The sequence below is a fragment of the Triturus cristatus genome, chromosome 2_2, assembly GCF_964204655.1.
Source record: "Triturus cristatus chromosome 2_2, aTriCri1.1, whole genome shotgun sequence".
In the NCBI taxonomy this organism is placed as follows: domain Eukaryota; kingdom Metazoa; phylum Chordata; class Amphibia; order Caudata; family Salamandridae; genus Triturus; species Triturus cristatus.
This window is the reverse complement of record NC_140582.1, coordinates 68,255,145-68,276,841: the sequence shown is the minus strand read 5'-3', so window position 1 is coordinate 68,276,841 and position 21,697 is coordinate 68,255,145. Positions and strand designations below refer to the sequence as shown.

Below are 21,697 nucleotides of genomic sequence, written 5' to 3'. Positions count from 1 at the left end.
CCTCTATAAGGGTGGGATCATACTCCCACACCAGTTACTGGCGTGGATGTATGATTCCAAAGTGTTTGACACCAAACATGACATGTTTTGATGCAGCCATCCCAGAGTTAGCATTTACCGCGAGGTTATAATGCACTTAAGAGTATATGGTTTGACCGCATTCACAAACAGCCCCAGATAATAGACTCTGAGAGCTGAAGAGGGGCCCTGCTCAGGCAGAGGCACCCCCTCACATGGAAACCAAGCACCCTGCCCTCAGGATTGATAGGGTGACTGATAGGTTTAAATGTGTGTGCAGATGAGATATAGTGAACCTATATCTCAGTGAGGACTGCTAACACTACCTCACCCAGGCTGCAGTAGCAGGCCTGTGGTGTAAGATTTAGTCTGCTTCCCAGGGGTGGCATAATACATGCTCAGCCCTTGGTAGGCCTGTGAAGTACCTATGCCCTTGGTACCTAAGGTACCATATACTAGGGGCTCATAAGGTACCACAGTATCCAATCACTAGTGCACCTAATATGCACTCCAAGTTGTTTAGAGAGAACAGAGAGGCTGGGACCCTGATTAGCAGGGTCCCAGCCAGACTATAGCCAGAAACCAGTGTAAACATCAGTAAAAAAGAGGGGCAACATAAGGTGCAGATCCTACTCTCCTACACCTGCTCTTCCCCGGTCTAGGCGAGGAATGCGCTCTCCTCCCACATCCTCAGCCAGCCTCCTCCGGCACTCCCTCCCACTCCCTCCTCCTGCAGCCTCTTCCTCCCCAGGGACAGTGGCCCTCCCCTAACCCATCCCCAGTCAGCCCACAACCTCAACCAGCCCCCCGTATGTGGACTTCAAGTAACGCATCTTACATTTGTCCCATCCCTGGAGGATGGATGAACTACTTGGTTTTCCAATGTGCCCTTTTTTGGTGCTACTTTTTTTTTCAAGCACTCGTCTAGAGGGCATGTATTTTCGTAATTCCAGCAGTCTCCTTTGTGTACTCCTTGGCCTGGGTGCGTGCTTCTATCCTTCCTCCTGCATGTTGCCTTCCCATCTGTGTGGTTCTCCCTCCTTGGCCCCCAGTTCAGGAGCGTCAACACCCGCTCTTTATCAGCTACAGCGTGGATGGCATCCTCGATGGGCCTCGGCAGACAAAAGCTTATTATTAATGTGAGGGGTGTAAAGATGGATTGTGTGAGTGAAAGGATGGATGAGTGAAAGGGAAGAAGAGTGGATGGAAGAGTGAAAGGGTGAATGGTTGTATGTATGAAAGGCTCGATGTGTGAAATTATGAATGGAAAAATGGAAATGGAAAAATGGAAGAGTGAAAGGGAGTGTAGATGATGTATGGCTGGATGATGGGTAGACAGATGGGTGAGTGAAAGGGTGAATGGATGGACAGATGAGTAAAAGGGGTATGTATGGGTGAGTGAAAGGGGTATGGATGGGTGAGTGAAATGATGGCTGGATGAGTGAAAGGGTAAATAGATGGATGTGTGAGTAAAATAGTTGATGGGTGAGTGAAAGGATGGATGGATAGATGCATGGTTTAATGAGAGACAGGATAGATGTAAGGATAAATGGGTGAAAGGGAAGAATTGTAAATGGATGAGTAGTGCAAGGGTGAATGGATGAGTGGTAGGATGGGTTGAAGAGTGGATGGGTATACAAGAGCTTCCCTATGCAAGCCCGCCTGCGCTAACCTATTTATTTACCTTGTGTACTTATTATCACACTTGCTGCCTTCACAGAGAACCAGGTGCCTCTTGTGAGCAGAGCACAAACTCGTCCTGGCTGCTGCTCTTACTTAACACATACAATTGTATTTTATTTCATGTTTAATTGTTCACTAATGCTGGCGCTGATTTATAATTGGCTATCGAGCTCTCCTTATGCTTCCACCGATGGACAGTGCTGCTGTTTTATTGATCGCTGCTTTCATTATTTCAAAGTGTTAGCACGTAAAGCAGTAAGTAGTTCGAGTACCCTCCATGAGTCCGGGTGAGTCAGCATATGTGTAAGCATGAGTCAGTGTGTGTGAAGTTGTGGGTCCATGCATGAGCGCGTCGGTGTGTGTGTGTATGTGCAAGCATAAGTTAGCTTGTGTAAGTATGGGTGTGTGCAGGAGTATCAGCGTGTGATTAAGTGGTGGGTGTGAGTGTCGCCTGTGTGCAAGTTGTGTGTGTGTCCGTAAGTTGTGTGTGTCAGCGTGTGTGTAAGCACGAGTCAGTGTGTGCACAAATTATGGGGTGTGTGTCAGCGTGTGTGCAAGTTGTGTGTGTGTGGAAGTATGAGTGTGTGCGTGAGTGTGCCAGTGTGTGCGCAAGTTATGGTGTGCATGTGTCAGCATGTTGTGTGTGGTAGAGTGTCAGCCTGTGTGCAAGTTGTGTGTGTGTGGAAGTATGAGTGTGTGCATAAGTGTGCCAGTGTGAGCACAAGTTATGGTGTGCGTGTGTCAGCATGTTGTGTGTGGTAGAGTGTCAGCCTGTGTGCAAGTTGTGTGTGAGTGTCAGTGTGTGTGTAAGCACAAGTCAGCGTGTGTGCAAGGTATGGTGTGTGTGTGCCTGCCAGCTACGTTGTGAGTCTGTCGGCCTCGGCAGGACCCCGGCTCTTCCGCGGTCTAGGCGAGGAATGCGCTCTCCTCCCACATCCTCAGCCGGCCTCCTCTGGCACTCCCTCCTCCTGCAGCCTCTTGCTCCCCAGGGACAGCGGCCCTCCCCTAGCTCATCCCCAGTCGCCCAACAACCTCAACCGGTCTTCCCCGTCACTGCTGCCTACCACAGCCTCTCCCTCCCCAGGGACAGTGGCCCTCCCATGGCCCATCCCCAGCCTGCCCCACATCCTCACCCAGCCTCCCCCATCACTGCTTCCCACACCAGCCTCTCCTTGCCCAGGGACACCGGCCCTCCCCCAGAACGCCCCTATCCGTCCATCACTGCTCTGCAGCACCTACTCTGGCACCCAAGGTGCTGCAAGTTGCGGTGCTGCACCTACCCTGGCCCCCAAGGTGCTGCAGGCAGGGGTGCTGCTCCTACCCTGGCACCCAAGGCGCTGGAGGTGGGGGTGCTGCACCTACCCTGGCCCCCAAGGCACTGGAGGTGGGGGTGCTGTGCTGGAGGTGGGGGTACTGCGCCTACCCTGGCACTCAAGGGGGTGGGGGTGCTGTGCCTACCCTGGCCCCCAAGGCGCTGGGGGTGGTGGTGCTGCACCTACCCTGGCCCCCAAGGTGCTGGAGGTGGTGGTGCTGCACCTACACAGGCCTCCATGGCGCTGGAGGTGGGGTGCTGCAAGCTCACCATCTATACATTCCATCTTGCATTTTAAGATCCTTTTTTCATATTTGTATTCATCCATTTACACCCCTTTACGTTAACATAGCCTTAGCTTTACTGTACAGTTGCTATAGAAGCTTAAAGTATGGTATAGTGTGCACTTTTTTCTTTAAATTATCACTCCACTTAAAAAACATACATAAAAAACATTGCCATTTATAATGTCAATAGCTCCAACTCCAACAAATGCGAGACCTATTGCATTGCAAATGCTTGTTATTTAGATGTTTCTGGCACTCAGTCTGTAGCCACACCTTGCCATACGGTTTTCAAACATTGAATCCAGTCAACTTTGGACTATTCTTGTTTCACTATTTCTCGACACCTTGTACTCACCCAGAGAATGATCAGCAATGCTTGTTCTCTCTGAATCTGTTCGGTCCTCCAAGCACAGTTCTTTTTCTTTTACTTTCAATGATAAGACAGAGGTGGCAATAAGAGGACCTGTAATTTCAAGTAAAATTAAATTAATAAATAAAATGGAAAAACTTTTGTTATATTAACATGTAGCAGGAGGCTCTCCTTAGGTAAATAGTGTGGCGCGAAACTGGAGAACAAATTTTGAGAAACCAAGGTAGCATTGGAGAAAAATATTACAACTCATGGAGTCCTTGCGCACTTTGGAATTCCAAGAAACAATATTGCTATGCTTTAATCTTTTTATGTTAACAATGGCATCACTGTTTGCACAATGCAGATTGGTCTATGCAGGTTGGCAGATAATAAAAATTAGCTTATGTCAAAATGTGAGCACAGAGTTCTTCTCTATCCTTGTATTAGAGACAGTTCTCTTTCCCTGCTTATATAGTGCACAGGGCCGGACATGAGCAACTCGTGCAGAGACTGACCCCGTCCACGGTTGAAAAATGCACACGATTATTCTGGAACAAATTTTTGTCATCTAGCACCAAGGGATGAGCAGCAAACTCACATTTGTTGCCGATGGTAGCACAACCCAGTGCAGAAGAGGGAAGGCTCCACAGTTGCCCTTTGATGGTAGTCACCTGACTCTGAGAACAAATCTTCTTCAAAAGACCATGAATGCTTGAGACGATATAAATTATGCTGGTTCCTATAATACTTTTTTATATTTCTAATATTCCGAATTCACATTTTAAAATAATCTATTCTATCCTATCGAAATTTCTGAGGAATAATAAAAAACCTTGTATGTCTTTACATCAGCTCAAATGGCCTAAACAATTGGGCGTCGTCAATTTCCCAGATTATCAAACCTACCATACCGCATTCTCTCTTAAACAATCTTCTCTATTACTCCAAGATGATAATGATGATACTGCATTACCATTATGGACTACTATTGAAAGAAAAATTCTTGAACCTTTCTCCTGCCAAGAATGTTTATCTTTTACACATCGTCCTTTGTCACTTTGTCTTCCTATTTTCAATAACAGTTGCAGAATTCTTCAACCTTTACTTACAAATCACCTTTCTCCTAAAGATCAATTTTTGCAATCTTCAATATGGTATAATAAACCTCTTAAAATCAATAATAGAATTATTCAATTCAATAGCTTTATTTCGATAACATGTATCATAAAAGCATTGTTCGACAGTTGTACAATAAATAGAAACAAGTACTCGATGGTAATAGGTATTTGAATACATAGTTTGACTAAAATTGTACTGACGCAGTGTTTTGGACATCATGTTATACTACAAAGCATTAAAAATAGTTATTATTAAAATAATTATTTTCTGGAGGGATTGGTATGTAAAAAGGGCTCTGCTGGGACCATCAACTTTATCAAGATGATGCATGTATAACTTTCATAGTTGCTCAAGCATGATTTTCTTTACCTACCTCGTATGCATCTAAATACGCATCCTTAATTTTATTGATCCAGTCAATTTAAAATCGTTTGGCGCTTATCACTACCGTTTTATCTTCACCTCCTACTGTTCTTTCAGTCTTCTCTCTCCATCCACGTCTCAAGTTTACAAACATTTATCCTCTTTTCCAGTTAATCGAGATAAAACGGAGGTTGAACTCTCCTGGGAAACTGATCTTCAATTGTCTCTCTCTATTCCTACATGGAATAAGGTCTGGATTAAAATTAGGAAATCTTACAGAGCTGCCCAATCTTTATTTTATGTTTATAACAGACTTTTACTTACTCATATTTCGTTACATAAAATAAACCCTACTCTCTCTCCCTCTTCTTGGTCCTGTAATACAACCCAGCAGATTTAAAACATATGTTATTTATGTGCCCCCATGTTCATAACTTTTGGACACAAGCTGGGAGACAAATCAATAACATTTTTCACACACAAATTCCCTTTACTCTTGTTAACATATTTCTAGGTACTGTATATGGTGACTGGGTTTCACACTCAAACACTTTACATAATATAGATCTACTCCTTGCAGTTGCTTTCCAACAGATTACCAGGGCATGGAAGAACGCCACTAGTATTACTTATCAAGCTTGGTGGTATGGGGTTTGTTATAATCACAGACTAGATAGAGCATATACTCAGCCCATTTCCCTTGCAATGAAAAAGAGAATACTTGTGGTCACCTATTACTTATTTTCTAGATGTATCTGCAAATACAACACAAATTCATAATCCCCGAGTTGAAGAAGTGCCTAAACCTCCATGATTTCATTTTATTTGTTTATACCTGTTATCATATCAATACTATTTATCTTTCTTTTACCTTCCTTTCTTTATGCAATTGATTAGAAATAAATAATTATATAAGTAGTTATGTTAAAAATAGTAATAAATGAAGGTCATTCTCTCCCCTCTTACCCCCCTTTTTCTCTTCTTCTCCCTCCCAATATTACCTTAACAAATTATACAGTTAGATTATATTTTCTATTTCTATATTTTATTGAGAAGTTTTATATTATATCAATAAATCTCTTTTTCAACTAAAAAAAAAAGACCATGAATGCAAAAGGAGGTTTGTGGTGTGAACCGGTGGACCTTAATAAGGATGTATGACCCAGATCTTTGGTAAGGAGCCAGCGTGTTTCTTTGTTCGTCCTGTTTAAGAAAAAACTGGAGGAAAGCAGAGGACCAGCGCAAGACCGATGGTGACCACAGGAACTGCCAAGGACCCTGTTTTATGTATATCTCTCCACTGGGCAAAAGGTTGCATTCCCCTGCAGCACAAACACCCTGGCTGCTAGTAGCAAAGTATGGATCTGGGAAACAGGACTGTCTGCCACTAAGGCAGATTTGCATGTTTTAGGATTTGCATGTTGCTCAAACTTGTATACATAATTCATTATAATGTAAATTCTTTACTATTAGGAGAGCACTTCAAAGAAATGCAGTGAGCTTTGCTTGCACTACTAACAGTAGTTCCACTAAAAAAGCATGTAAGGTGTTAACAAATTTTAACAATTTGAGACAATTTATAATAATCCCAGAATACTCCCGGACTATATATACATATATCCAGAAACAAGAAAGCAAGATTGGAGACCTTCTGCTTTCAAAATAATGTATTGCTATACAACTGTGCAACTTTAAATACCAACTTTGAAGGCATAATTTAGGAAAACCTATTTGATTCATGCCAATGTTTTTAAAAAGATTAATAATGAAGAATATGTTTCTGTAAGCTTTAGGGCTCTCTGCGCTTTACCACTATTAACCAGTGTTAAAGTGCTTGTGCTCTCACCCTAAAACATGGTACGACTGGCATCTACTTGACTGGTACATTTAATGTACTTGTAAATCTCTAGTATATGGTACTAATGGTACCAAGGGCATGTATCTTAAATGCAGCTAGTGGGCTGCAGCACTCATTGTGCCGCCCGCTAAAGTAGGTTTTTAAAACATTGCAGGACTCCCGCAACAGCCAATAGTGCAGTTTTAAACTGGCATTAGGGCCTGGCAAAATAAACCCTTTGCCAGGCCTAAACCTTTGCTTTAAATACGTAAAAGTCACCCCTAAGTTAGGCCCTAAAGGCTCATAGGGCAGGTTGCATTGTATTTGAAAAGTAGGACATGTGCACTTATGTTTTACATGTCCTGGTAGTGAAAAACAACTAAATTCGTTTTTTTATGGCTATAAGGCCTATCTCTCCCATCAACTAACATTGGTTTACTTTATGACATTTAATAACTGCTAATTTTAGATTGAGAGCCGATAGAGATACGCGCTTTACACTCAAATTAATTTTAATTTAAAATCCTCTTTAATGGTAAAGTTAGATTTTAAGTCAAAATTCTGTCAAATTTTAAATAGTTAGCATTTTCTTGCCCCACCCATTTTTGCCTTCTGCCAATATCTTGGGTCACGTGACTGTGAATGGATCTGCTGTTGGTGTTTGTGTATTCCTTCCCGACAGTGACACAAAGGGGGCTTAAAGTGTGGACAGGATAGGCCATCCTGACAGGTTGACTGGGGAGGTGTTGCACCCAGCCCCACTTACACTTCTAAGGGCTTTGCCTCCTGCTAACACAATGGAAAATGGCAGCAGGCCTGCCTTGCCTCCACACAAAGGTGTAACCTCTAGAGCCACTCATCAGAACACTGGGCCTGTGGAAGTTACAGATATGGACGACCCTGCTGCCAGAGGAATGCCTTGCTGCTTGAAGGACTACTTTGCTGTCTGAGAAGGTAGAGTGGACCTGCTTCAATTCATCCCAGACTAGCCAGAGTGACTCCAAGGGTCAATCAGCTGACCTCCTGTGTAAGTTACAGAGACACAGCAAGCTTCAGACGCCTCCCTGTAATTGCTCAGCTGACCTGTTGTGGCTAGGACCTGCAACTGGACTTGCCTGAGTCAAGCAGGCCTCTGCTGGGGTGAATGCCTGATCCCAAGATGTGCCTCCCCAGGTCCGGACCCTTGGATAGCATCACAGTGTACTCCTCCTAAAGAAAAGGTGAAAATTCTGAAGTATGAGCTCCTCGCGACTGCAAAGTGGCCTGTTCACAGCAAGACTCTGCCACCTGTGATGACTGGCAACGGGAATTACCGGTGAGACCTGCTCTTCGCACAGACAATAACAATACACAGCAACTGTAGGAAGGTAGGATCCTTCTGCATGTGTACCCCCATCTTTTGCCTGGTGCGAAGCTGATTTTTGACTAGTCTGACTGGGATCCTGCTAATCAGGACCCCAGTCTATCTGCTTTCTTTCTAAATTGTTGTGTTCCGTACTTAGGTACATCCCAGATTGGATACTGGGGTACCCTTGAAAGTCCCTAGTATATGGTACCCATGTACCCAGGGCATAGGTACCCTAAAGGTCTCCCATGGGCTGAAGCATGTATTATGCCACCTATGAGAGACCATTCAAAGTGGAACTACAGGCTAGCCATTGCATGCACCACTTACTAAAGATATAGGTTTACTATATCTATCAATCAATCAACCAATCAATCATTTGTAAAGCGCACTACATACCCGCGAGGGTCTCAAGGCGCTGGGGGGGGGGGGGGCGCTACTGATCGAACAGCCAGGTCTTGAGTATCCGCCTGAAGGTCAGCAGGTCTTGTGTTTGTCGTAGGCTCAGTGGGAGGGTGTTCCATGTCTTGGCGGCGAGGTGGGATAATGATCTTCCGCCGGTGGTTGTTCTTCGGATGCGCGGGACGGTGGCGAGTGAGAGGTCGGCGGAGCGTCGCTGGCGGTTGGGGATGTAGAAGGAGAGCCGTCTGTTGAGGTAGGCTGGCTGTTGAGGTAGGCTGGGCCAGTCTTGTGGAGTGCTTTGTGTGCGTGGATGAGGAGCTTGAAGGATATCCTGTTTCTGACGGGGAGCCAGTGCAGGTTTCTCAAGTGGGGGGGTGATGTGGCAGTGTCGTGGTACGTCGAGGATCAGTCGTGCCGAGGCGTTTTGGATACGTTGTAGTCGTTTGATGAGCTTGGTCGGGGCTCCCGCGTAGAGGGCGTTTCCGTAGTAGAGTCTGCTGCTGATGAGGGCCAGGGTGACTGTCTTTCTTGTATCTGTCGGGATCCATCTGTAGATCTTGCGGAGCATGCGGAGGGTGTTGAAGCAGGAGGAGGAGAGGGCGTTGACTTCCTTGGTCATTGAGAGCGTTGAGTCGAGGATGATTCCCAGGTTGCGTGCGTGGTCGGTGGGTGTCGGGGCTGCCCCCAGTGCCGTCGGCCACCAGGAGTCGTCCCAGGCTGAGGGTTGGAGCCGAGGATGAGGACCTCCATCTTGTCCTAGTTCAGCTTCAGACGGCTGATCTTCATCCAGTCGGCGACGTCCTTCTGTCCTTCGTGGAGGGTGGCTTTGTCGGTGATGGGGTCCTTGGTGAGGGAGAGGATCAGTTGAGTGTCGTCGGCGTAGGAGATTATGTTGAGGTTGTGCTGTCGGGCGACGTGTGTGAGCGGGGCCATGTAAATGTTGAACAGTGTCGGGCTGAGGGAGGATCCCTGGGGTACACCGCAGATGATCTCGGAGGCTTAGGAACGGAATGGGGGGAGGCGGACGCTCTGGGTTCTGCCGGAGAGGAAGGAGGTGGTCCATTCCAGAGCCTTGTCTCGGATCTCTGCGGCGTGGAGGGGTGCGCGTAGTGTGCAGTGGCAGACGGTGTTGAAGGCGGCGGAGAGGTCTAGGACGATGAGTGCTGCGGTCTCACCGTTGTCCAGCAGGGTCCTGATGTCGTCGGTGGCAGCGATGAGGGCAGTCTTGGTGCTGTGGTTGCTGCGGAACCCTGACTGGGAAGGGTCCAGGATTCTGGTTTCTTCGAGGTATCGGGTTAGCTGTCTGTTGACGATTTTCTCGATGACCTTGGCCGGGAAGGGGAGCAGAGAGATGGGCCGGAAGTTCTTGAGGTCTCTTGGGTCTGCCTTAGGTTTTTTGAGTAGGGCGTTTATCTCGGCGTGTTTCCAGCTCTCTGGGAAGGTCGCAGTCTCGAGGGAGAGGTTGATGACATTGCGCAGGTGGGGTGCGATGGAGCTGCTTGCTTTGTTGAAGACGTGGTGCTGGAATGGGTCTGACGGAGAGCCGGAGTGGATTGTGCTCATGGTCTTGAAGGTGTCATTGACGCTCACACTGGCCCAGGCTAGCAGGGGGTCGTGGTCGATGGTGTGCGGAGGGTCTGTTGTGTTGCTGTCTGGGTGTTGAAGCTGTCGTGGATGTCTGCTATCTTGCGGTGGAAGAAGGTGGCGAGGGAGTCGCACAGGGCTTGCGACGGCGGGATGTCGTTGGTGTTGGAGCTGGGGTTGGACAGCTCCTTCACGATGTTGAAGAGTTCCTTGCTATTGTGTGCGTTGTTGTCGAGGCGGTCTTTGAAGGAGGTCCTCTTGGCCACCCTGATGAGGCGGTGGTGGTTGCGGATGGCGTCCTTGTGTGCTGCGTGGCTGTCCGGAATTTGTTCACTGTGGCATTCGTTCGCAAGTTTCCGGCAGGCTTGCTTGGAGGCAAGGAGTTCTGGGGTGAACCAGCTGGCCCTCTTGCTGGTGTCTCTGTGGGGGGGTTTCTTCAGCGGGGCGAGGGTGTTGGCGCAGTTCTCGATCCAGCGTCTGAGGCTGTGGGCAGCGGTGTCGGTGTTGGAGGGTTCGGTGGGTGGGCTGAGAGTGAGGTTTGCATGTAGTTGGCCTTCGGTGATTTTGCTCCAGCAGCGGCGGGGGATCTGTTGGGTGCGGTGGTGTGTGGTGGGTTTCTGGAAGGCGAAGTGGATGCAGCGGTGGTCGGTCCAGAGGAGTTCGGTGGTGTGACTGACGGAGACGTGCGGGCTTGAGGAGAAGACGGGGTCGAGCGTGTGGCCGGCGGAGTGGGTAGGCGTTGTGACGAGTTGCTTCAGTCCATGGTTGGCGAGGTTATCGATCAGGGTTGTGGAGTTGTTGTCGTTGTTCTCAAGGTGAAAGTTCAGGCCTCCAAGGAGGATGTAGTCGGTGGAGGTCAGGGCCTGCGTGCTGATGAAGTAGGCGATGGAGTTGCTGAACTGGGGACGGGGTCCGGGGGTGGTCGGTAGACGAGGGTGCCTCTGAGGGTGGAGTTAGGGTCTGTGTGGATCTGGAAGTGCATGTGTTCGGCGGTGCTGAGCGCGTCGTCGGTGCTAGTCAAGACCCTGATGCTGTTCTTGTGGACGATGGCGATTCCTTCTCCGACTCCGTTGGTGCGGTCTCTGCGGGTGATCTTGTAGCCGTCTGGGATGGCTATGGCGATGTCGGGTGCGGAGGAGTCGTTCAGCCAGGTCTCTGTCAGAAAGGCGACGTCCGGGGATGTTGTATTGAGCAGCTCCCAGAGCTCAACGGCGTGTTTGCGTGCGGAGTGAGTGTTCAGTAGTATGCATCGGAGGTGGTTGGAGTCTTTCTTGGCGGGTGGTTCGTTGGCTCTGAGGCTGGTGTAGCTGCAGTTCCGGCAGGTGAAGGGATCGTGTGTGCGTTTCGGGGCAGCCTTGAAGCAGGTGTGGGTCCATCCGGAGTTGAAAGCGTTCAGAGTGCTGGCGTCGTAGTGGCGGCGGTCGTCGTGGCGGGTGCCCGGGGTTCTGGAGCTGGGCGCGGACGTGCGCAGACGGGCTTGCCTTAGGCGCGGCCGCACAGCGGCCGGCATATATGGGGAGGTGGGAGGGAGGAACAGCTGGGAGGCGGGGGCAGCGAATGGGCAGTGGGCAGTCAGGGGGTCGGGGCCGCAGGGGATGCAGCGGCGGGGCGGTGAGGGACGATGAAGGGAACAGAAGGCTAAAGCGCACAAAAAACAAGGGAAAACGAGTGTCAAAGAAGGCAAGAGGGCACAGAAATACAGGGAAAAAGGAGTGGCACAGAAGGCAAAAAGGGCACAGAAATACAGGAAAAACGAGTGTCACAGAAGGCAAGAGGGCACAGAAATACAGGGAAAAAACGAGTAGCACAGAAGGCAAAAAGGGCACAGAAATACAGGAAAAACGAGTGTCACAGAAGGCAAGAGGGCACAGAAATACAGGGAAAAAACGAGTGGCACAGAAGGCAAAAAGGGCACAGAAATACAGGGAAAAAACGAGTGGCACAGAAGGCAAAAAGGGCACAGAAATACAGGGGCAGCTGAGAAACAGAAGGCAACAAGCATTTGCAAAGCAATAGGTCTCGCATTTATAGGAGTTTGAGCTATTGGCATTGTAAATCACAATGCTTTTTATTTAAGTTTTTTTTTTTTAAAACATAAATAAAAGGCACTGTCATTTATAATGCCTATAGCTCAAACTCGTATAACAGCGAGACCTATTGCATTGCAAATGCTTGTTTCCTTTGCGGTGGATTTAAGGATACTATTTACTAATATACTTCAATAGAAACTAAAGCCCACTCACATAGGTGAGAAGGCATTCTATATTGGCAACATCTACTACAAGTCCTTTTGTAAAAACATGAATCACGCAAATTTTAACGATGTCGTAATTATTTTAAACACACTAAAAACTCTGACTAATTACACCGTTTAAAGTAAGTTTTACTGATACAAAACGATTTAAATGTTTGCGACAATTGGTAGCAGCACAATCGGAAATACAAATTCAACTTTTTGCATAGGAAAGTGATATATTATAACATGCTGTCGTTCAGCAGCAGGATGTCCTGCAGTTTTACACTCCGAATGATCCGTTCGCGGTCTAGGTTTATACTGGAATTCTCCGCTGTGAACAGACCTGCAAATATCTAAAACAGCTAGACGAGGCAGCGCCTGGGTCACATTAGCGGCCATTTTAATTTCAGGCTGACGATTTATGTCGTATTTAGCGAAAAATCAAGGAACTATGCCTGACCTTCGTATGGTTGCCTCACAGGCAGTCTCGCCCATGCGCACGTGTGGTGCTTGGTGTCATGGCTGTCGCTGCTACAGTTCGTGTTTGGCCTCACACTTTGCTCAAAGCAGGTAGAACAGGGAGCAGGGGTCTCTCTGGTTCAGCTCCTGATAACATCCCCCGCGGACTGAGGCAAGAGAGGTTACAAGAGTTGTTGCAGGGCGCTGAGGATGCCACGACGCAAGAGAGGCAAAGGCAGTCCCCGGCTGACCGCTGCGTGCTGCTGTTCCCCGGCCAGGGTAGCCAGCACCCGGGCATGGTGGGAGGGAGCGCTTTGCGGTACCCTACAGTACGCGAGATGTTTACTACCGCAGAGTGGGTGTTGGGCTACGATCTGCTGCACCTCTGCCAGCACGGACCCCAGGAACAGCTGGATAGGACCGTTTACTGCCAGCCTGCCCTCTACGTCTCCTCCTTGGCAGCCGCCGAGCGACACAGCCATGTCCAGCCCGAGGTGAGAGACTCCCGAGCTGAGTGCGTCTGCCAGAATGTAAGGATTGACACATAAATTAAGTGACCGCGGAAGGCAGCGAGTTGGGCTACAAGGGCAACAAGCCCGGCGGAGCGTGGGCGCGAGCACTTGGGGGAGGGGGAGCGGACCCTTTGAAGTGCTCCAAAAAAAAAGTGTAAACTTAAAAAACAAAGCATTAAACGTTTCTTGTATGCTTTGGCTAATGCCATGTTTTGAAACGTTCTAAGTTATTTGTACAAAATCGATTACATTGATCACCGAGCAATTTGCCTACTCGCATTAAAATACACACTACTTTTATTTGAGCACGTTACTGGTATTTAGGTTTCTCAAACTAAAGTATGTAATATATGCAGGAAATTATATTAGTATTTTATTAAAGTGCACTGCTCTCTGTGCTTTATGTTTTAGCTGTATCTCACGGTGTGCACTCTCTTTGCATGCCCACTAAGCAGTTTTCCGATCTAGTTAGTGTTGAAAGCGATGCTCGAAGGTTGATCGACTCTTTTATTGTCGAGCCAGGGTGTAAACTGAGATGCCATCACTGAAGAATGTAAAGGTTAAACAGTCCTGCAGTGGTTGCCCGCTGGTAGACACCGAAAGCTATGAAGAGGAAAGCTATGAAGAGGAAGGGGCCGTGTTCTGTCCTGTCACGTTGATGCCTTCTCCTTTAGCCATGAAAGACAAGCATTAAACAAGCATTGGCCGCACGCGCTTAAAGTTTAAAAAAAAAATGAAAAACAAGACAAGCCCGGCGGAGCGTGGGCGCGAGCGCTTGGGGGCGGGGGAGCGGACCCTTTGAAGTGCTCAAAGGAGCCAAAGCTATAGAGAAGGGAGGGGGGAGTGGGAGCAGCTGTGCACGTGCATGTGATCGTGCACTCAAGGTTTAGGCCAGCCAAAACTGTGGGTAGCACTTTGAAAATCCCACATATAAAATGTCTCTTCGAGCCTTTGGCTCAGCGAGACCTAAAAACGGGTGGAGAGGCACGGGGGCAGCGAGGGGTACAGAAGGAAAAACCGGGCAGAGACACGGGGGCAGCGAGGGGTACAGAAGGAAAAAACGGGCAGAGACACGGGGACAGCGAAGGGTACAGAAGGAAAAACCAGGCTGAGAGACACGGGGACAGCGAGGGGAACAGAGGGAAGAAAACGGGCACGGACCACAAACAGACAGCGGGGGAAGACAGAACAACAGCAGTCACAGACACAACAATGAAATACAGGCAATACAATAAAACAATAAAGCGGAAGATGAACAAACCTTCGGCCTACCACTGGTCACCAGGGATGAGGCGCAGGTGGTAGCCTGCGGGTGGTGGAGGGCCTCGAACTTCCTCAGCAGCAGCAGCAGCTGGGGCAGGGACACACAGGCAGTGCTGTGCGGAGGGGGAGCGACCTACCTGGTGGGGTCAAGGGTCGCTCCTTCTAAGGGCAGGGGCGGCTCCTCCATTAGGGCAGAGGAGCATCACCCCACTGTTTTCTCGCAGTGCGAGAAGCAGAAACATAAAATGGTATTTTAAATACCATTTTATGTTTCTGCTTCTTGCACTGCGAGAAAGCAGAAGGGAATGCCTGGTTGGGGGCAGGCGGGTTCGAGAGGAGTGGCTTGCCCAATGCTGTGGATCCTGACTATTTGGTCGGCCCTCTGGGGCCGACCAAACCAGTCATACGCACTCTGACTTTTCTCTCTATAGGCTGCATGTAGCCTACATAGAGAAAATGGCCTACCCATAGGTGCCAGCCTGGACACTGTACCCACCAATCACAACGCTGCCATTGAAGCTTTGTGATTGTCTTAGGGGAGGGGAGGGAGGCTGCCTGCTTCCTGATCAGCAGGAGAGCAGGAAAACGGGACCGCCTAGCCCGGGAGTGGGAGCGCGCTGAACAGACCACAGGGAGTGAACCGAAGTACACAGACAACCCACTGGTCAGGATACAGCCCTTAGCGCCGGATCTGTGATTGTGGGACCTGGGAAGGTAATTTTTTTTTGTTATTTTATTTAATACCCCCACTGGCGAACCCCGCGCGAACCCCCACCCGCGAATCATACTGGCCGCGACACCCCAGCAGCTTACGGAGTCCATTCTCTCGGGTTGTCAGTAAAGCAGCCATATACTATATAGAGGGGCATCGCGTAATCGCACGATGACCATCTCAAAAACAGCTGCAACGAATCCTATCATGTTTGGTAACAAACATGTTGGAATCATACCCCCACAACGTAAATGGTGTGGGGGGTATTATTCCAAGCACCGGGAGAGCCCTCCATTAGGCTCTCAGTTTTCCCGGTACAAGGCTTCTAGTCCCAGACAGCACAAAATGGTTGCTGCCGACCAGAGACAAATTTCTGCCCTCCTACTGCAGAGCTTAGGTCGGGCAGGGAAAGGCAAAACAATAGGCATCCTGTCACAGGGAGATGTGATCACCTCCCAGATAGGATTTAGTGTATTAGGGCTGGGTGGGTGTCCTTGTCAGCACCTGAAAGTCTGCAGGAGGGGCACATTTGGTGTACCTGTGCATAGTCCCGTTCAAACCAGTCCTGGGAGCCGTTGGCTCCCGCTCTGGTTCAAAACTGGACGTGGGACATGGGAGAAACCTCCCCCTGTCCAGACCCTCCTGAATCTTCCCAACCCTTTCCTTAGGGTACTTAAGGGCTTACCTGGGTGTAGGCCCCTAGATTCGCCGTGGGATAAGATTCAGAACTGAAACCACTGCACTTCTACCGTCTGGGCAATCTGAACTTCACTGTACTCCGTTTGGGCCTGATTTTGTCTCCCTTCCAGTCTGCTGCATCGTCTCTGCCTGTGCATCATACTGGAACATGCCAAAGCCTGTGAAGCATTAAGGACAACTGAAGTAATCTCCCTTGGAGTGAAGGCGTCACTCCCCTGTACTCTCAGGCACCGCAACGAAGATGAACGGTTTGCAGATCCCAAGCTCCTCCGGACTCCGTGGGCTCTGCAACACAGGTGGTGGTTTTCCTCAGCTCCCGAGGCCTGCTCTACCATTTTACCAAGTTTGAGGCCAATAGTCCTTGTGGAGGTTGCAATAACCGAACCCCTGGATACCGCGCCCCCTTTGCAGTTGCAAAGGCTTGTTGAGATCTCCGGGCTCCAAGTAGCCCCAACCTCGAGCACCTCCAGTGACCACAATCTTTGGCCACACTGCATCGTGTGCATTGTGGCCTGCATCTTTTGGTGAGCTGCTTGAGGTCCTGTGCCTTCGGCCTGTGGGTCGATTTGAGGGTCACCTTTGTTTTCCTTGGGCTCCCCTGATTGCTTGGGCTTGCCCTGACCCCTGCTTGTGGTGAGTCTTCTGGAACTTGCTGGTCCCAACCGTGCACCTTCTTGACTTCCTGCATGGGAGCAGGCTGATCCATTGCTCTATGCTGTGATAGGTGGAAGCAAGGTCTGAATGACACATGAACAGACCAATGGTTGCAGACAGCTAGCTTATAGCCCCCTATATGTATGTATAATGTTTTTTTGCCTTAACAATAGTGTAGCCAAACAGCTAAAGCTGTCTCAAAGGCCAAACCTGAAAATGGTGAAACGCTTTATATGCTAACCTCTTTCTACTCCATCAAGAAGACTGATAGAGCCATAAAACCACATGAAGGCAATTTAATGCACATTTTATAAACTCGTACATCAATTAAATATATTTCCCTTTATTTTATTCAATAATCAAATATCTAAAATGAGTTAGAACCGTACACAGAACAAGAGTTGACAAAGTAATCAAATCTGGTTCAGTACACCCAAACATTCATCCACTTAGTCACCCATATATTAATTCGCCTTTTAAAGCACTCTTGAGCACATCCACTCCCCAGTCTACACCAAATCACCAATGAAGAAGCACCATCACTAAAAAAGAGCCAGACCTACTGGATTTGCCTTTGCACTTCCTTTGGCGGAAAAAAACACCCCTTTTTATCTCATGATCACTCACTTTTATTTGTTTCTTTCAGTTATCACAGAACGTATTGGTAGGTTCGTCCATACTCACACCTTTTACCCGTAACTGCGTTCGGGCCTGTTACTGATAAACATGACTTCAAACCATTAGAATTTTGTGTAACATTGAGTATTTAAATAACAGTTCATGTTTTATAGAAGTAGTTCATTATATATATATAGATGCCTTTTGAGGTTTGGAGAATCAAATAGGACTGCAGCGCATTGTAGCCGATTGACGCTTGAGGTAGTTTGGCCTTAAAGGAATTTGAGACGTCTTCTGGACAGGCAGGACAGTTTGACAGTCTCTCTGCCCCATTGCCATCTGCCTTTCAGAGGAACCAGTCTGTATAGTTCATTGTAGCATAGTTGTGAGCTAAAATGGCATTGTGGTGTGTTGCAGTATTTATCAAGTCTCAGTTATAGCCCTGTATAAAATAAAATAGTTTATGTTGAGAAATCTAAAATGAAAATGAAAGACTGATTCTTTAAATAAACGTGTTCTAGTTTATAAAGTAGAACGTCCGTGTGAATAGGGTGTGCTATTAAAATAAGTTTTTAAAAGTGCTTGATTACTCAACAGTATTGTTAGCACCTGTTTACGAGTCCATGAAAATGTACACCACAGAGTATGCGTTTGTCCTGGAAAAACAATAAAATTGCTTTAAAAGAGAAAATGAAAAAATTAGGAAACATGATACTGGTGTCAATCAGTGCATTTTCAAAATAGACCAACTTCTAAACTGTGCAGCCTTACCCAGGGAGAGCAGGGCTTGGTGGATTTCATTCATCACGTTCTTGTAAAGTTCCTTCTGCCAGTCATGTAAAAGCTTCCACTCCTCTTCAGAGAAAAATTCTGCAACAGCACTGGTCGGAACAGGAGCCTAAGGAACACATATGTGAATGAAGTTATATCTGGGACTTAACGCACATGGATGGGACGACTCCTGGTGGCCCGCGTCGCTGGGGACACTCCCCGCACCCACCAACCACGCACGCAACCTGGGAATCATCCTCGACTCGAAACTCACCATGACCAAACAAGTCGAACGCTGTCTCCTCCACCTGCTTCAACACCCTCCGTATGCTCCGCAAGATCTACAGATGGATCCCGACAGACACAAGGAAAACAGTCACCCAGGCCCTAGTCAGCAGCAGACTCGACTACGGAAACGCCCTCTACGCCGGAGCCCCGACCAAGCTCATCAATAGACTGCAAAGAATCCAGAATGCCTCTGCACGCCTGATCCTCGACGTCCCGCGCCGTGACCACATCACAACCCACCTGAGAAACCTGCACTGGCTCCCTGTCGACAAAAGAATCTCCTTCAAGCTCCTGATCCACGCACACTAGGCACTCCACAAGACCGGCCCAGCCTATCTCAACAGTCGACTCTCCTCCTACGTACCCAACAGGAAACTCCACTCCGCAGACCTCTCCCTGGCTACCATCCCACGCATCCGCAGAACCACATCCGGAGGCAAATCCTTCTCCCACCGCGCCACCAAGACCTGGACCACCCTCCCCCTCATCCTATGACAAACCGAAGACCTTCTAACCTTCAGGAGACAACTCAAGACCTGGCTGTTCGACCAGTAGCAACAGCACCCCCCCTCTCCCCACCCTCAGCGCCTTGAAACCCTTGCGGGTATGTAGTGCGCTTTACAAATTATTTGACTGATTGATTGATTGAAGGAGGACACACTCATGTAAAATATGCCATACTTTCCCTCTACCTGCTACTCATTACCATACATCCAAACTCTGTCATGTCCCAATTCCAGGAGGTGGGGGAAGCTTAATGCAAGCATGCTATGTCCATGATTACAAGGATGTTAGCTATTGAAGGCAGAAAAAAGCAGTACTAATATGTTTGGCCAAAAATGTGTATTGGGTTTTTATAGATTTTTAGATATAACATATATTAAAAAATAACAAAGAACATTACAGAGACATACAAAAAAAATCAGAAATGCAAATTAACAAGCAAAATACTAATAATGAAAAACAGTTGCAAATATATTTAAAAAACAACTAACATGCTACCTAAGTGAATCTGTGATTGGAGGAGACAAACAGCCCTGCTAATTAAAATAATTGTTAGGAAACACTTTGCTGATCTTGGCTACTTATGATTGGAGCCACTGCAATTATGCGATTCTGCTTCAGCTGCACTTTCCACAGCAGCTGCTACATTACCCACCATCTACTTATAGTTGCAGGTTTCAACAAATTAAAAAATTAACCCAAGCGTACCAAAAGTTACTAAAAAGCACCACACATTGTTTCATGCAGTGGCAGGCCCTTTTCGAAAGTTGCCTTTCTGTACCTCATTGCTGAATTAAGGTGTTAAAATAATATTAACGAGTAAAATATGTTATCCAGCCAGTGTCAGTATGTGCTAAAATCACAAATTAAAATAATAATATAAAATGTGCTGCATTATGCCATATAATTTAGTCCGTCTGCCACATAATTTGCTTCTCTGCTGCAACATAGGTTCAGTGACCCTGCCTATGCTAAATCAGCATAGATTATTATATATTATTGACAGCCAGTGGAAACTTCAATCAAGGCGCAGGAGAGAGTAACGCAGAAATATTCTATTTCCCGGGAATAAGGATGACAGATATTGTGTGTGTTGGTCTCTCCCATGCGGATCCTCTAGTCGGAGAGATGGGAATGAGCAACATGGTAAAAAGAACACTAAACTAACACAAAATGCTTCTTAGATTATATGTTCAAATGACCTCTTTGACCTAGAACAAATCACTATGCATTGGCATAGCCAATGGGTCTTGCCTTTGGGATGTTATACGTAGTTACCCAGAACTACTGGCTTTGCCAATGTCCTTAAGCTATGTTGTAGAGCAGTGTGGCTCCTGTGCAGCATGTTGAAAAGCTGTAATAAAAAGATTTATAAGCATTTTTGTTAACTATATATAACCAACAACCCATTATGTACAACTGAACGACCCTATTGAAAAAAAAGACTTAACATAAAAAATGCTTTCTAATTTTTTTTGTCCTTGAAATGCTGGTAACTTCTTCCTGTCTGTTCTAATGCTTGTTCGTCCTAGTTTTTTTTGTTATGGGGGAATATAAACAACAGGAGGGTGGAGGTTGGGAAATAGTACCTGAATTACAACATGAGCAGCGGACAAACACTAATGGAGAATCAACAGATGCTAGATTCCGAGGTCAGACTGGGGTGGTGCTGAGTGACACTGAGGTGGTCGTGTGCTGGTGCGGAGGTAATGCTCAAGTCATGATACTAGGGTGGTGCTGAGTCAGCGGTGGTACTGAGTCCTGCTGAGGTGGTGGTGCTGCACTGGTCCTCAGGTGGTGCTGAACTGGTGCTCAGGTGGTCCGACTGGTGCTGTGCTGAGGTGATGCTGCACTGATGAGTGAGGTGGTGCTGCACTGATGCTAAAGTGGTGCTGAGTTGGTGCTGAATTGCTGCTGAGGTGGGATTGCACTGGTGCTGAATGCGCTTGTGCTGAGCTGGGGCTGTGGTGGTACACTGATGCGGAGGTGGTGCTTTGATGGTGTTGCACTGAGGTGGTGCTGTGCTAATGGTGAGGTGCTACTATGGTGGTACTCAGGTGGTGTTGTGCTGATGCTGAGGTGGTGCTGTGCTGATGCTGGTTAATAGTCCGGGCTGTCCTAACTGGCTGACTTTTCCACTTTGTGGGACCGCTGGCTTCCAACAAACCTTGTGTGTGTCCTAAAACTGGTTTGAGTTTGTACTCTTAAGTGTGTACCTGGGAGGTCCAAGCCCCTTCTGGTGCCATGATAAAAGTAGGCACAAAAACACACACCGATACAGTTAGGCACACACACAAAGATACAGAGTAGCACAATAAATAAAACAATTCCACGTACATTTACAAAGAAGCAAGGAAACATATCAACGAGATTACATTGGAGCACACATAAAAACACACATGCAAACGAACATGGTTAAAATCCGTAAGTGTACCACTCTGCAGGTGCATTTTTTCTTCCGTTGTGTCGGTCCTGGAGTATGTGCCTTTAAGAAGGGAGAGCTGTCCCAGTGGGAGAGCAGCAGCTTGGGGTTACAGCAGTTTATTTCCTGCTCAGTGTGTGCAGCTCCCCTCCCTGTTGTTTGCACTGAATTGATTCGCTGATAAGGGAGGATGAAGTGCATACATTTGGCAGAGGTCTGCGGGGGAAAAGTGTCCTGTCTCTCGCCACAGAGCACTG

General features: G+C 47.5%; 1 protein-coding gene across 3 annotated transcripts in view; it reads right to left on the bottom strand.

Annotated features, from left to right (window-relative positions):
• The window catches only part of LOC146861856 (uncharacterized), a 158,286-nt gene that overhangs the window by 99,138 nt on the left and 37,451 nt on the right, over nt 1-21,697 (bottom strand). Inside the window, exons 2-3 of one of the 3 annotated variants that reach the window (XM_085641026.1) lie at nt 18,227-18,353; nt 3,656-3,763 (exon numbers count right to left, since the gene is read on the bottom strand). In XM_085641026.1, the coding sequence (XP_085497152.1) occupies nt 3,656-3,763; nt 18,227-18,353 (235 nt within the window). Of the gene's footprint in view, nt 1-3,655; nt 3,764-5,144; nt 5,261-18,226; nt 18,354-21,697 lie in introns of those variants that run through there. The other 2 variants (XM_085641027.1, XM_085641028.1) reach the window with 2 other exon arrangements.